Consider the following 16,758-nt stretch of genomic DNA (forward strand, 5'->3'; position numbering starts at 1 on the left):
TCACTTTAAACTTTTAAACTTAACTTGCATTTTGACCAGTTGCCCTTTTTGTCACATGTCAAAAGGACAACATTTGGGGCTTTAGCCAAGGCTCTAATTCAGAGTGCTTTACAATGAGTACAACAATAGAGAAAAACAATGGAATGTTAAAGTCCTCGACCAACAACATTACAGAAAATCCACACTTAAGAATAATCCCTCATTAAAAAATCGTGGTGAAGTGCTAGGTAACGAGGTAACAGTCAGGCAGATGACCAGGAATTACTAATAATTATCCCACACTTTTACCACAACTTGAATGCATGTCTTTACTCAAAACATCTGGACCGCCCTTCAACTATTGATTTACAATCCCTCTTGCACGATCCACGTCTCAACTGTTTGAAGGCTGAAAAATCCTTATCTGACCTGTCTCCTCCTCATCTATATCCCCCATTAGCAATCAAGATCGATTTAATCTTTTACATCAATACAGGAACATGTCTTTTTCTCGGTCAGTCTGTGCATTTAAACAGTCAAATGTTGAATAAGTTGATCCTACAGCCTGGGATTTTACGGAAAAACCGGTTGTTTACCATATTTTGTAAACAATGTGTGGTGACATTTTCATTTGGTATTTTGGCTGGTCAGCTGGGATTTTATTTTATAAAAACCAGCAGGGATACATGTGGTTTCCAGGGGTGGTGGTTTTGCCAATGCCACCATCTTTGCAGGGACATGTGCAACAAATGCATTTGTTTGTGTGTGAGTGTGTATACATTTGTGGGACTGCAGTTGATGCGGCACATTCTTGACAGATAGATAACGGAGAAGATAGTGCCTTCTCCTCCAGCTGTGTGTGTTGGGTGCCCTTGAGTTGAGTGACACTTCAAACGCACCATTAGCGAGGGAGAGGGTAGAGAAAAGACTTCAAAGACAGAGGAGCCACTGATGAGCATTGTGGGCTTGGACTCAGGAGAGGAGAGAGATGGAAGGAGGGAAGAGAGATGAGGAGAAGGGAAAGAGTGTGGGAGGGACAGAGGAGAGGTGAGATAGAAACAAGAGGGAAAGAGAGAGAGAGAGAGAGAGAGGGAGGGATTGAGGCTGGATTTATACCTCATCATACAAAGTCACTGATTGGAAGAAGAGGGAGATGGGTTTGTTTAATTCAACAAACATAAATTCAGAGGAAGTGTAAAATACTTTCCATGTTTTGGGCAATATGTTTGTCTAATTGCAGGAAAAAAATGGTTGAGGTTTTGTCTTAATGACATGTATGATGAGGGTAAGGGAAGGGGAAGGACTATGAGGGTTTGTAATTAAATATGATAAAATTTGATCATAAAAAAGGCCTCCTCTTGTCAAGTACAGTCCTCACATTCAAAGAATGAGAATGTGTTTTATTTTTTCTGCAAGCATGCTATTTATTTAAGGGATAGTTCGGGTTTTTTGAGTTAGGGTTGTATGAGGTACTTATCGATAGTCAGTGTATTACCTACAGTAGATGGGGGTCGGCACGCAGTCAGAGGCCGAGAGAGGGCCAAGCTACCTGGTGGTGCAGATGTATAAACTGTGCTCACGAACACAGAGAGCTACTGCTGCCATGAGTGGGACTTGGTTACAACACAACATGAGGATCTTTCTGAATCTGAGGATGCCAGCACCTCACAGTCTGCATCATCAACCATCCAGAGTTACCTGCCTTACTGACTGCTGGTGTCTTGCAGACCTTCTTCAATTTTCAAAAGATAAATTGGAAAAAATATCCCAGACCAGAAGGGCCCAATGACAGTTTGTCTTCAAAGTAAGTTTTTAGTTCTCACTACATTTTATTGATTATTAGACAACTAAAGTTTCAGGCAACGTTTTCCTTACCAACGTAGATTACTTGTGTTAGCTCTTTGTATCAGCAAACTACGCTGAAATCACAAACAATACAGCCATTAGTTTGCTTTGGTATGTGTAGCCTACAACACCTGACAACTTTACCTGTGTACTTTACCGTAATACAGTGCGCTGTGAAGTGCATATGCGTAGGAATACGCACATAGCAGCTGTCTGCTTCTTCAAACTGGCTGCACGCTGACCCCATCTACTACAATAAGTACCTCATACAACCCCACTTCCGGTGGGCTAATCACCAGAAATCAATTTACTTGCATTAGGAAGGCAGTTAACCAAGAATACCTCTGTTGGATGGTGACTAACAGGAAGAGATCAAACTCCACAGCCTTACTGTAGGTTTGCATGAGGTGCAGCTTTAAGCAAAACAAGAGTAAAATTTGCATGAAACTTTGAAAATCGTTCTGACGTGACTTTAGGAAGATTTACAAAACAATGCAGGCAGCAGCTATAGACAACTATTGACATTGTTTCAACTTTCATTTTGGCGCTGCATTTACGTGGTGCAGTTCACCATACCCATCTACTTAACACCAAAATATCAGCTGCAAACGTACAGAGAAAACATATGGCCAGAGTGTTAGGATGAAGCAAACCAGCATGATCTCATACAATTGTGAGAGAAAATGAGATGTGTGGTAGGAATGGAGTGAAATACGTCATTACTAGTTACTACTAGTAGTCCTTACTACAGCAATATAGCAGGACAACAAACACGCTGCTGCAAACCATTAAGATGTCGATAAAAGGTACATTTAAGCTGGTTATGTCCCTGCAAAGAGAGTGAAATTGGCAAAACCACCACCTCTGAAAACCAAATGTATCCCTGCTGTTTGTATGTAAGGGTGCTGACAAATAATGCAAGCACACATTGTACATAAAATATAATGAACAACTGGTCATTCTGGGGAAATTCCAAGTTGTAGAATAATTTAACATTAAATTGTTTAATTCCACAGACTGACCCAGAAGAAGACTTATTCCAATATTGATTTCAAAGACGAAATCAATCTTGATTGCTGGGGAGGACACAGGTCAGAAATTTTTTTTTCATATAGTTGAGAGATAGTTTGTTAAATTTGTTAATGGATGCAATGTAAAATACAACAACATGTAGTACTCACTGTAATAGAAAAACAAGGCAATTTAAGTTAAAGTAACATTTTTATTTCAAAGTGTATACAAAGAGCTCTTTGATTGGAGTAAAGGCATGAAATGTAATCTGTTACTTCCGTCCTGCTTTCAGCTAAAACAGAATTCAGTCATATGCGTCTTGTACAGCCTTCAAACACACAGACACAGACACAGAGATATCGTTGTCTCCAGCATACAGGGTTGAATCAGATAGCAGGTATTATCAGTGACTACAGAGTGTGTATGTGTATTCCCCCTTCCAGGAAGGTTGCTGTCTACCATGATTGATGAGGACCAATGATACTGCTGAGAACCACAGCTCATCCCCTGCCAAATGGCTTGTGTGTGAGTGTGTGTATGTGTATGTGTGTGTGTGAGTGAGGTTGAATGAGTGCATGTAACAGAAGTAAAGCAGTGTAAATCCAAAAAATGGTTCTAATCTAAAGTTATGTTATACATGTTGTATATATGTTATATGTTAACGATGGTGGGTGACGAGATGGGTAAAGAAAAGATGAGAAAGAAAAACTTAATGTAGATTCTTGCATGTATGCACGGTTGTATACTGGCTTCACAGTACAGTAGACTGTATTTATGTGTGCATGCATATAAATTGGGTACAGAAAGTCTTCACACATCTTTCTGTTTTATGTTTTCTGAAATTAAACCAGTTGTATCTTATTTGGTAACCTGTAATTTCAAGGGAAAAAACACTCGATGTGACCACAATTTATTTGTTTCATGTAACTGTAAAATAAAAAGACAGGCTGAGGTTCTCTGAATAAAGCACAGGCAGCAACAGGAGAGATCTACCTTTAATAGCCTTCCACAAAAAAAGTCTTACACATTACTTCCCTTATATGACCTCTTATCAAAACAGTGTCCATATTTCCCCCCAAGCTGTCCTCATTGATTCCTATGCCACATGTTTCTGGCTATATTTTAATACAACCCGCAAGCTTCATTATACAGTTTGCATACGCGACTATCACTTTTTTGAGCCGAGACTAGAATATGTCATAATGTATTCAATTAACAATGTACGCTGCTATGCAGTTTTTTTTTATTCAACAAATTATAAACAAACCAACAAAACAAAACAAAACAAAAAACTGCCTGAAGATTGTTGCTTATGGAGAAAATTGTGATCGACACATTTAAACCCACCTCTGGTGTGACGTCTCTTGGGGCGAAGCCGGTGCCTCCAGTGGTTAGGATTAGGTTAAGTTCCTTTTCATCGCACCAGTCCACCAGAGTCTCCTGTTGGTACACACACACACACACACACACACACACACACACACACACACATTAATTATAATAAAAAGACAGAAAGACAGATACTGTACATAGATAGATACAGCAGATAAACAGACATTTTGATAGATTACATACCTTGATTTCGTCTATCTCATCTGGCACTATCTTGTAGGCTGAGATCATACCCCCCAACCTGAGAAAGGAAGAAAGTCATTAGATTACAGATACAGTTATTAACGTATTAGATTCCAGACAAGATACTTTATTGATCCCTGCAAGAAAATCCTCTTTTGTCTTGCTACCCTTCTACAAGGATGTCAAAAAGGTCAGCTAAGGAACTGTGGACCTTGTCAGAAGTCAGTGTTTTCTTTGACAACCCTTTAGCAGAAGCAGAGGGCTTAAATTCAGGATGACCAGTTCTGTATACACCGCCCTGCTACCACAAGTGAAATGTCCAAGTGGATCAGCAGGTAAGCAAGTAGCAGACCTGGGATATTGTGGGCTCAGCTCTATCTTTCTCAGAGTAATAAAGCAGAAAATACCCCCCTAAAAAGTCCCAGATCCCAGATATGCACACCAAAGCTTGTAAATGTGGTGTTTGTTTGGCTGAAACAATGTCTGTTCTTCAGTTCCTGGTCTGACAGCAAACAAGACTTTAAAAGTAACCCTACATCTGTCATTCAAGAAAACGTAGGCCTGTGAAAACACTGATGGGGAGAAAAGAGAACAGATGACAGGGACTTAGAAGATGTGGGAAAAGTATGAGAGAAATAGAGGAAATAAAGACATTTGAGTGAGACAGAAAAGAGAGAGAAAGACATAGAAATATAACAGCAAATAAGGAGGAGAGAGAGAATGCCCTTGAACATCCCTTCCTGAAAGCATTTTCCACAGGACGGCCCACTGAAGAGGGAGCTCTGACAAGGACAGAGCTGCTGCTGCTGCTGCTGCTGCTGCTGCTGCTGCTGAACAGCGATCCATGGCGACCTCCTGTGACCAGACCAGGTATGACACCCCAAAAAGAACAACCCCAGGCTCAAGGTGAAGGCTCTGCACAGACACCCCTTATGTAACCCTTTTCTTTTTTTAAGGAGCGCTATTTTTGGGAGACTACTGCATCATGTTTCCCCTCCGCGCCAGCCACTTAAACGCCATGATACCCTCTTTCAGACAAATACCAGTGAACTCTGTGAACATTAAAGCATCCGCTATTTTTCTACCTTTCAGATGCTTTTTTTTATCCACATGGAAACTCTCACTCTTCATACACCGAGTTACAAAGAATACATTTTGCACCCTGGAAATATCATTCACCAAATCCATTGGCTCTGCTCAGTTTTCAAACTGTGCAGAAGAGAGACACGCTAAACAAGACAACACCAAAATACCGCAGCAAGCATGCATGGAGAGGAAGCATGAAGCTCAGAGGGAAGCTGTATGGTTCTGACAAAAGAAGCAGAGAAGTCAGAAAGAATCATTTGAGAAGTACTTTTTCATGAAACACTGCACATGTAGGGCCACTCGGAGCATCCACTAACTTGTGCACCCCCCCCCACACACACACGCATACTTCCCTGCTGACATTCCTGTGATGGCACGAGTGATTTACTTCTCTTGATCTGCTTGGGAGGGAGGAGGTTTTTTTTGGCATCTCTGTATGTGTCTGTGTGTGCATGATTGTGTTCATGCATGTGCATTGTGTGTACTTCAGTGTTTGTGTGTGTGTGTGTGTGTGTGTGTGTGTGTGTGTGTGTGTTACACCTCGGGAGAGTAAAGGAGCTGTCAAGACAAATCACCTCTCTCCCTCTCCTGGGGTTTTTATGCCTCTCTGTTTCAGCCCAAATGAAAATATGCTCAACACAAATAACTAGGGTTCCTTCCCACCGTTTCCTAGGCAACCCCTCCTGCCTGAAGCCTCTAGTTGCTGTGTTGTTCGTCGTGAGAGTGTGTGAGAGTTTGTGTGTGCCGGTGAATGTTTCTGGGTTGTTTTTTTTGTGTGTGCACACTTATACAGTATATAACATCTGCAGTATTAAAGTAAGCTTGTGGATGTATTTGTATATATTAACATGCAGTATATGTATTAGTGTTTTGTATCACTATGTGTACACTATACACACCACATGTAGTGTGTATAACTACAGATAGTTTTTCAAGTTTTGCGGTACACACTACATGTGGGCTGTGTATGTGTAAGTATATGTCGATATTCATATATGTTTAAATATGGATGTATATTTATGTATCTTTATGTGTATATATGTGTGTCTATATACTGTATGTATGTACCATATGTATCATTGTAGGTATACTGTATGTGTTGGGTGTGTTTTCTTGTGCATGTATGTGTATACATGTGTACAGTATGCATTCACACATGTGTGTGCATATACAGAACAAAGAGGTGTTTCTGTTATTTAGCCAACTTTCATTGAGGTAAATGGAGTGGACAAAATAATAGAAACACTCGTCAGTATAACGCAATAAAATTCAACATCACCACAAACTGCATCCTCCAAAATGATCATACAGTTGAATCAACACATCACAAAAACAGTTTCAAATAAAACTGAACAGTATAAATGTCAAAAAAATAAGATTTATTGGAGGACTGCATTAGTTTTTGGTAGGTGTACCTAATAAAGTGGCAACAGAGTGAATGTTTGCGTACAAGGAAAATTATGTGTAAGTGTGTGCATATACTATTTGTGTGTGTGCGTGTGTGTATAAACATGCATGTATGTTTGCACACAAATTTGTATATAATGTATGTAAATATACCGCATATACGTGTATACTGTATTAGCCTGGAACCAGACCTCTGAATCACCTCAATATGTCAATTTGTTAAGCAGTTCAAACAAGTCTGGTGTTGTGTCCATTGACAGCAAAAATGTTTCCCCAAGCTGGAGAAACAATCAACCTATCAGAGCTAGCTAGCTATTTAACTACATCCATGGAAAAAATAGCAATAGAAAAATGGCATGGATGAGATCGACACAAGTTGTTGTACAGAGGCTGTGTCCTAAGTTGGACACCGTTACGTTAGTTGATTTACAGAAATAACTCTAACCAAGTGGTTAAGATGCATACCATATAACCGCAACATGCAACAAAGGAATTTATCCTTTGTTGCATGTCGTCCCCCCCATACATTTACTGTCTGTCTCTACACTGTCAGCTATCAAATAAAGGCAAAAATACCAAAAAATTAAGAATCACCAACTCTTAAACTGACAGATTTCTTGGATCAATGTAAAAAAACAGAAGTTAACTGCTCCAAGCGCTACTGCACATTTGCTGTTGATTGAAAATGACGTCATGAGGACAGAAACGTCACTCACTACTGATTGGTTAGGACGAAACATAACAAAGTAACCCTGCCTCCCAAAAAGAAATCTGCTAACATGAAGTCATCCTAAATTAATTAAGTGAAACTAAAATGGCAATTCAGTCTGATTATTATTAGACTAGTTCTGGCCATGTGTATGTAGGTACACACACAGAATGTGTATATATGTATATGTATGTGTACATGCATATGTAAGCACACCTGCAGTATCTGTATATGTGCATTTACTGTACAATTTATGTGTACATGCACACATATGTGTAAATATATCTGAATGTACATGCATATCTATGCATACATATGTGTATATTTGTGCATGCATATGTGTGAGTACATGCATGTACACAGTATGTGTTTGTATGTAGTGAATGTGTATTTATACATATGAGTATGTACATAAATGTGTGTTTCAGCATGGCTGGCTTCTCTGCAGATAGAGTGCTTGGCTGTATTTGGGACGGTGTGCTCTGAATTGAGGGAAGCCTATTAGAGGGGAGAGGGCCTGCAACTTTTTAATCTCTAACACCCATCTATGTCTCTTTCTACTGCAGGGGGTTACAACATATAAAGCTCTTCTTCAAACTGCAGGCCGGAGGTAGTCAGCCTGGAATAAAGGCTTTTTGCTTGAGGTGTGGACAAATCCTGATGTGGGTGGAGGAAGGAATGGAAGAGTGGGACAGGCGGAGGGAGATGGTGGGTGTGAGGGGGGAGAGCATGGCAGTAGTTTTGGCCTGAAAGCCTGGACGTCTCAGCCAAATCTTTCTATGAATAAAAGACAAGCACAGTGAGGAGGATAAAGAGAGAAAGACAGGAAAAGAGAGAGAGAGGCACAGAGTGAAAAGAGGGAGAAAAAAGAGGGATAGACTGTCAGGGGCACACTTAACAAGAGAGAGGAAAAGTATGTGTGTGTGTTCATGTGAGCCAGCTGCAAATCTCGGTGGTTGTGGGACACTTCCAAGATAAGACCCATCTGCCAGGGTGATTTCATTAATAATACAAGCTCTTTGTACAGGGCACTCAATCTGACTCTCTCTTTCTTTCTCTTGCTTTGCTACACACACACACTCCGCCCAGGGAGGTGAGTAGAGCCTTGGCCATCTCCATACTCCCAGTAGTAGCATGGAGTCGAGCCCATTACAGCTGAGTTGTTGGTTCGTCCATATATAGGAAAGCTCTCAAGGGGTCACCTCTCAACATGTTAGCTGATGGAGGGAAGGATGGAGGAGGAGGAGGAGGAGTGGACTAGCCCACCTCTTCAAACGCCTACCGTGATGAGAGCTCTGAGTGCTCAGCGAGGGGTTCCACACTCGTGATTCCACTCACAGCCACTAAACAACATGCACACTGCCTAAGAAACACACACACACACATGCATACACACTCACACACACCCACACTATAAAATATTCTGCAGACCACTCCACCCCACAAGCGTTCTATTTATTTACAGAATAAATGTCATCCTGGTTCAGATCTGCCATTGCTGACAGTCCCTCTCCCATTTTTTTCTTTTTCTGAATCATCCCAGCTACACCACATATCAGACTTCATATATTTATACAACAAAGTTAACATATGTGGTAAAACAAGCACTGCTCATATGTGTGTTTCAATTATTTGCAATGTGAACTACACCTTAGCTCAGGTCTGCAGGTAGAACCTCAGAAACACTGAGCCTTTACTATCACACAACTGAGTCACATAGTAATCACTAATATGATTGTTTTAACTTGCAGGGAGTAAGAAAAAGGTGGAGTTTAACACAAAATTGACAAAAAGTCAGTCAAAGCAAAGGTGTGACAGTGAGGTTTTGTATTTTTGTTTGACACATTTTTATATGTATATATAGTATATGTATGAATTAATCTTTTAATACCAAATCTTGAAGCTGAACTGAGTGTAATGAATCATCATTGTAACTGACCATAACAGTAGTTTTTTGCATTGGAGCTCCCAACAGTAGTTTTTTGCATTGGAGCTCCCCTTACTGAGTGACTGACTTGTGGGGTGGTGACTGAATGTATTGTTCAGCCCCAAATAAACTAACTACTGAACTGACAGTAGTCAGAGGCAGAACTATAATGTTAAACCTGCATTAGTTGATTTTTTTGGCCACTTGTGGGCAGCGGAAACAGTCTGTATATATAACACTGCCATATTATCACCTTTTACGTTGATATGAGCAAACTAACAAAATAATGTACACATCCAACAGATAAGGAGCAACATTAGCATTCATTTGGAGTTGTATTAGTGTCCAACTGATGAGTATTAGTAGTCCAGTATTTATTCTCCTTTTTGCTCTGTTTTGGTCTCCAACTCCTGAGGGAAATAGCTGGCTCTTTAGCTGCTACATGCTCCACTATGTTCACCAGCTAGCTGCAAATCTCTGTCTGCCATTTGACGCTGAGCAGGTAGTTTACTGTGGGTTTTAAAAACTTTCCAGATGAAAACAAAGCTAATGAGAGTGGTGAGAGAGAACCAACACAGTAGATTTGGGAACCGTAAAACCAAAACAATGAGCTGAAAGATGCTAAAGCGCTCCTTAGAGCTGAGGGGGACTGCAGAGTCTGATGAAAATTCTCTGTGGGTTTGTCACTATGAATGACACCTTTCACATTACACATTTGATCCATTGTTAATATATAAAGATTACAGCAGCTATAAGAATGTGATTGTGATCACTTACTAATGTGCATTTGGAAGGTGATGTTATTGCTTAATTTCGCTTAACTTTACCTTAAACATTGTATGAATATTTTCAAGAAAGTCCATCCAAGTAAAAACGTGTTATAGTTATTATGATGCTTAATGGTGCTGGATCTCTAGCAATGCAGGTTTATGTGTGTGTTTGTGTGCGTCCTTGTCCCCTGACTGTGAAATTGGGCCTACTGTCACCCATCTGATTGACTTCTAGCTATTCTTAGCCATGACAATTTGTAAAATTGACAAAGGTTGTTATAACACAAGTCGCTGGAGGGCAGAGACGCAGAGTAGGCTCAACAGCCCGGGGGGGAGGCTCATTGGGCCTACACCCACAGACACACACACTCATGACATGCAAAAATAAATTAATGTAAACAAAAGTACTCGCTCACTCTGGAAAGGTAAAGATGCATACAAAAACTAATACACACACACACACACACACACACACACACACACACACACACACACAAGGACACCCACGTGTACACACACATCCACCCCTGCCTCGTCTGTGTGTCCTTGAGTCTCTGTATCATTTATTTGACCCCCCTCTGTTACTCTCTTTTTTTTTGCCACATATCATTTTTCTCTCCATCCGACACACCTCTGGATGCTCCTGAATGCCAAACTGGGCAGACTGATTGATTGCATGTGCCAATGTGTGTGTATGTTTGTGTGCCTGTGATTATAGTTTATGCTATGCGTCCTGCTGTGGCTCCATACTCCCTCTCTCCCTAACTTCCTTCCTTCCCCCGCTCTCTCTCTCTTTCTGTCTCTGTCTCTGTGTCTCTGTCACAGCAGCAGTGGCACATTGAGGGCACAGCGTTCCGGCTGGTCAACCTGATGGAGCCGCTGACTCGTGGTGTGGCGTGGATTAACATGGCATGGAGGATCTCAGGCCAGAGGAGGTCAGCCAGAGCCCATCTGCATCAGCTACCATCACCGCAACACAGCAGAGCAGACAGGGACGCTAACACTGACTCCCTGTCTGAATGTCCAATTTACATGTTTAACAGCACCCTGTTTAATCCAAAAGCAACCCTCTCAGTTAACTGGTATACAACATCTTCAAAGTGCCATTTTTAGCGGCATTAGAGGACCATAGAGCCCCTACTGACCAACACCATCAACCATCACTGAAAGGCCATTCATTTCCCATAGAGGAGAGCTAGCCAACAAGCCTTACATCAACAAACTTGCCAACCAAAATAAGTTGGCCACAACTGAACCTTTTATCAACTGTCAACAGCCAATCACATTTGCTTATTACCCTGCTGATGTGATTTTATTCCATTAAAGTAGAATCCACAGCCCCTTAGGATGCCATGAATGCAGACCTTGCCTTTACTTGCATACAAATATTTAATTATATAAATCCACCTCTTACATTTCTTATGTCAGTTTGTAACTCACAAATCCAAACGAGGGTGGAGATTAGGATAAGTCATCACAATGTACTGACATGGAGTAAATCCAAGTGTTTGATTTTAACCTAATGTGTGATTGTTTTATATTGAAAATACCCCATATAAAATACCTCTTACATGTCTACAGTTTTTTGTTGCACTCTTACTAGCAAAAGCTTCCTTCTTTTGCAAAACACTTTTAATGTTAGAGCTTCTAAAGGCTGGTGCTCGTAGAAATTACATTTATAAACTACTGAACTGGAACTACCAAACTATTAAAGGAAACTTAATCACTGCCTGGATTATGTTCATTGGCAATTTTTTTTCCTGTCTAGGAAGTGTTACATTCTTATACCGCACATAAGTCAAAGGAAGGTGGTCGGGGTGGGTGGAAGGTGTACAAAGTGCAGGACTTTGACACCATTGGGATAAAGTTAGGGGATAATCCCTAAAGAGAAAATATTAACAATAGCGTTGATTTTTTCTATACTTAACCAAGACCAAGTATTTTGAATCGCTTAAACATAAACATTAAACCCATTAATCATGCTTTAGTTGCAGTATTGTAATATGTTGTCAATGAATGTTTCCTAAAATGTTTAGTACGAATATTTTGTGACTTTGCAGATACTTACATCAAAAAAATGTTCTCATTATGTTAATATAAATGTAATCTGGGTAGCATTATGCTTCTTTTACAATGTATGTGATGTTGCACACAGTGGCAAAATGCACACAGTTTCTCAAATATCAGTGCAAATAAAGCAAACTTTACACAAGCACAACACGTGTAAAAAAGTGCCATAATAATGTTATTCACAAGCTTTCAAAAATGATGCTTGGAGAGTGACAAGACAAATGAGAATAGAGCTGTGATTTTCTGTTTGGTTTAAAAATTTAAACATTCTACCTAATAGAGATAAATAAATAAAGATAATTGCTGTAAGTTAATTCATTAAAACAATATTCAAATTTAATTATTAGGTTATTCAAATCTTTCAAGTGGCAGAGCACTAGATAGTAACAACAGGATGGTCATGCACTGTCCATGGTCAGTCAAACAACATCAACTTAGTTGATCATTGTTGCTCACAGTGTAAACAAAGGCAATTTAAGCAATGTTAGCTCAAGAAAGAAACTGAATGAGACGCACAAACCTGCCAGTCCCTTGCTTGACCCTGTAATTTAAACATGACCTGTGTATAAAAGCCACAAAAAACACACATACATGGATTAAAGCATGTTCATGTGTGCACGGACAGATACACAAACAAAATAATACAAAACAACTCCAAATTTTCCCTAGTGTGCATACTGTACAAATAAGCGTGTGATGGATCCCTAATCACTCTCTGGCGCTCTGTCTAGCGTGACGCACATGACATGGCACAAGCCTCCTCACACGCCCTCTCTGTGTCACACAGACATGACACATACATTACACATCAGCCTCAAAATAAACATACCGTAAAGGACATGACAAGCATGGAACAGTCAAGGGTCCCATAGTGGGGGACTGGTGACACTCCAGTGATACTGACTGGTGTGATATTGTGACAGAGGGAGCAGAGTAGCTTCAGCAAATCAATGGCTGTATGGAGAATGACTTGGATGTCTAGAGAAGTGTGTCTGAGGCTGCATGTTGGGGTCGCAGTTCGTAGTGTTCGAGTCACAGGCTGAGGCGGCATTTCGAAAGGCAATGTGTGATATGTGCAATGACATAAAAGATTGCTTGAGCTCCACTTATAAATGTTAGTGACATCAAATCTGACCTAAAACATAACCTCTTTTCTGCTGTGAAATGCTGAAGTTGAAATATTTAGTATACATTATACGGCCAAAAGTATGTGGACACGTGTACTTTTGCACCTCTGGAGCTGGTTTTTATGGTTTGGGCTAGGCCCCTCACGTCCATTTGAGGTAACTTAATGCTACAACATAAAATTAATGAAATTTTAGACAATAGTGTGCTTACAACTTTGTGGCAACATTTTGGGAAAGATCCTTTTCCTTCCTGTTTTTACATGACAATGCACCCGTTCACAAAGTGAGGTCCATAAAGAAGTGGTTTTCCCAGTTTGGTTTGGAAGAATCTGTCTGCACAGACCCCTGACCTCAACCGTATCGAATCCCACCTTTGGGATGAACTGGAACTGTGATCCAGGCCTTATCACCCAACATCAGTACCCAACCTCACAAATGCTCTTGTGGCTGAATAGGAACAAATACCTGCAGCCAGATTCCAAAATCTTGAGGAAAGCCTTCCCAGAAGCATAGAGGATATTATAGCAGCCTATTAATGCCCATAGTTTTGGAATGAGATGTTCAGCAATCACATAAAAGATGCATTTTCCGGGTGTCCACATACTTTTGGACATGTATTGTCTCTTAGTTTGTAGTGAATAGCTTGCAATTTTTTATTACTTTCACACTCTTCATACAATTGTGGACTGCTTGCTTTGTTTTAAAGTTAAAGAATTTAGAAAAGTGACGTTCATTATCACTTGTTTTTAGTTTGACTTATCTACACCAGAAATAAGCCAAATGAGCAATGAGAAAACTTGACACACTGCATCTTTACGAAAAGGTGCAAAAACAATGTTTTAATGCATTTAGTACAAGGAGATCAAGGAGATACTTAGTTCACAAGTAGTACACAATAGCACACAAGTTCAATTGTGATGGAGATTATTGTTTCCTGTGTGTTTTTCATGCTCTTTTTTTGTCCCTTTGAGCAAATAATGACTTCTTGTAGCTACCAAGAGTCATCCTTAAACAGAAGAGTGCTGCAGCTCTTTTGTTGTTGCCATGCACGCTGGGAATTTCTCTCCATAGGGCGACACCGAGCCCAGACATGTTGTGTTGAAGAGATATTTTTAGTTTCTTAGTTACACTCTTGCACAAAAAGAAGACAGCTTCCACACACAAGCACACAAACATATACACACATGCAGAGAGCCTGTGCACATTTTTTAGTGTGGTAGATTTAAGGTTAGTTAAAGGATTTAACTCTGGAATATACGATTGTATTCATGAAGGTGCTGTCTGATGTTTTCTTTCGTCAATTCTGTAGGTTGAATTGTCATGAAAAGGCCAATACTCACAGGGAGGGATCATGGACGAGATCTTTGAGGTTGATGCCACTGCGGTCCTCTGCAAGGTTTCGAAAACAGCTGTCACTCACTGGATAGACAGAGAGAGAAAAAATGTAAATTAGCACATAAATTGATCTAAAATGAAATGCATGAAGGGCTTTAGCACAAATTGCTGTCGTTACATCAAACGATTCTTTCTCATAAATGTGAGTAATTACAAGGAAAAAAGGTACCATGCTATCAAAAACTGACATTTTTTTTCTTCCCCAAAATTCTTTATGCTCATGCCAGCTCACTTCTCACTTTGCAAGACCGGGTGATTACTGTGTGTTACTTGTGATTACTCAAGGTGGGAGACTGAACTGATCTTCAGATGAAGAAAATGACGAATTACCCAATAATTATCTTTTATTGAACAGATGATGAAAACTAGATGAACAACATCCAAGAACCTCTAATCCAAGCACATCTCCAAGTAGTTTTGTGCTGTTTTGGAAACATTTCTGTATTCATTCTTACAGTATTGATCCACTATTCACACCTGTGACTTAACAGAAAAACAAACAAACTGTATCTTGGACATACAGGGCTCTTCCATTGTGTCTAAATTACGGAGAATAGGATGCTCTCATTTGTTGCAACCCCACTTGTCAGCTTCAACTGAAGTAAAGCAGGTGTTCCTGTATATAAAAATTATGTCAGGTGTAACTGCTATATTGTCTTCTGCATCACGCTTTCCTCCCAAAGTATGTTGCAAATCAAATATGGCCACTATGAGAATAAAGCCAACACTGACACCCACTCTCCACCTTCACCCTGCACCCTCCTTTTGATCACACTGAGCCTATGTAAAGCCACACCTTCATTGTCTCCAACTTCTCCTTATAAAACCACGGCGGCCTCTCGACTGCAGAGCAGGTGCAAGCCACATGAGTCATCATGGTGATCACAGACGGATAGAGTGACGGATAGAGTGAGACAGGGAGAAAGATGAGGACATGGGAAGAGGAAAATGGAAAAAATATATAACAAAGCAAGAGGAGACAGAAAGAGACAGACGAGGAGGATGAAGAGCGGGACGACAAGGTGTTTTGTGATCTGACGGGGCCAAACGTGAACGGACACGCTTGTGTCTTAAAATAGATGCAAAACGAAGCACCGGGAGGGGGGGGGGATGATGGTGGTAGTGGTGCAGTGGATTTAATCCAAAAAACTTGCGCTAGTTGTAGACAAGACTAGAAATGTCAAGATGTTACTCCAATGAAGTGCCATGATCCATGAATGAGAGGAGGGGCGGAGGGATAGGATGAGTGGATGGGTGAAGCAAGAATGGTGTAAAAAATGGAAGTGGGATGGCAAAAGGGGGATGTGAGGGAAAGGAACGCAACAGAGCTGGAGAAAGGATGGAGGGATGTTGGTGAGGAAAATGGGAGATTGAGGTGGAGAAGAGGGGATGAAAAGACTGTAGGATGGAGGGATTTTTTAAATAGAGAAAGAGAGGGAAGGGTGATTAGGAGAAAAGCAGTGCCGATGGGGCAGCGCTGTGGACACAGAGGTAAACAGAGGGTGCAGGACGTTGCTCTGGGCTCTGGCAAATAAATGGGAGAGTGCTGACATTTGCACACCGAGCCAGCTCAGAAAGAGAGAAAAGAGAGGGAGAAACAAGAGAGACAGAAAGACTGCGGGAGGGGGAGAGATATAGCGAGAAAAAAGGTTGAGGGAGGAGAGAAAAGGGGAGCAAGCACATGGAATACACACCACCCTGGCTTTAGAGGGGCACTGCTGCATAAGTGCATGTGTGCGTGTGTGTTTGTGTGTATATGTGTGTGAAGAGGGAACTTCCTTCAAGACTGCAGTATTCCTTACACACGCACACACACACACACACACACACACACACACACACACACACACACACACA

At 40.7% G+C, this 16,758-nt stretch overlaps 1 protein-coding gene and 1 long non-coding RNA gene across 6 annotated transcripts in view; one reads left to right on the forward strand and one right to left on the reverse strand.

Annotated features, from left to right (window-relative positions):
* gphnb (gephyrin b) overlaps positions 1-16,758 on the reverse strand; it is a 96,149-nt gene that overhangs the window by 52,902 nt on the left and 26,489 nt on the right. For all 5 annotated transcript variants that reach the window (XM_044169575.1, XM_044169574.1, XM_044169573.1 and 2 more), the window contains exons 2-4: positions 14,847-14,925; positions 4,411-4,468; positions 4,183-4,275 (exon numbers count right to left, since the gene is read on the reverse strand). In XM_044169575.1, coding sequence (XP_044025510.1) covers positions 4,183-4,275; positions 4,411-4,468; positions 14,847-14,925 — 230 coding nt within the window. The remainder of the gene's footprint in view (positions 1-4,182; positions 4,276-4,410; positions 4,469-14,846; positions 14,926-16,758) is intronic.
* LOC122863258 lies at positions 1,066-4,176 on the forward strand. Its single transcript, XR_006374957.1, has 3 exons — positions 1,066-1,783; positions 2,841-2,915; positions 3,279-4,176. It is a non-coding gene; the product is annotated as an uncharacterized LOC122863258 (long non-coding RNA).

Source organism: Siniperca chuatsi, linkage group LG16 (assembly GCF_020085105.1).
Source record: "Siniperca chuatsi isolate FFG_IHB_CAS linkage group LG16, ASM2008510v1, whole genome shotgun sequence".
NCBI lineage: Eukaryota > Metazoa > Chordata > Actinopteri > Centrarchiformes > Sinipercidae > Siniperca > Siniperca chuatsi.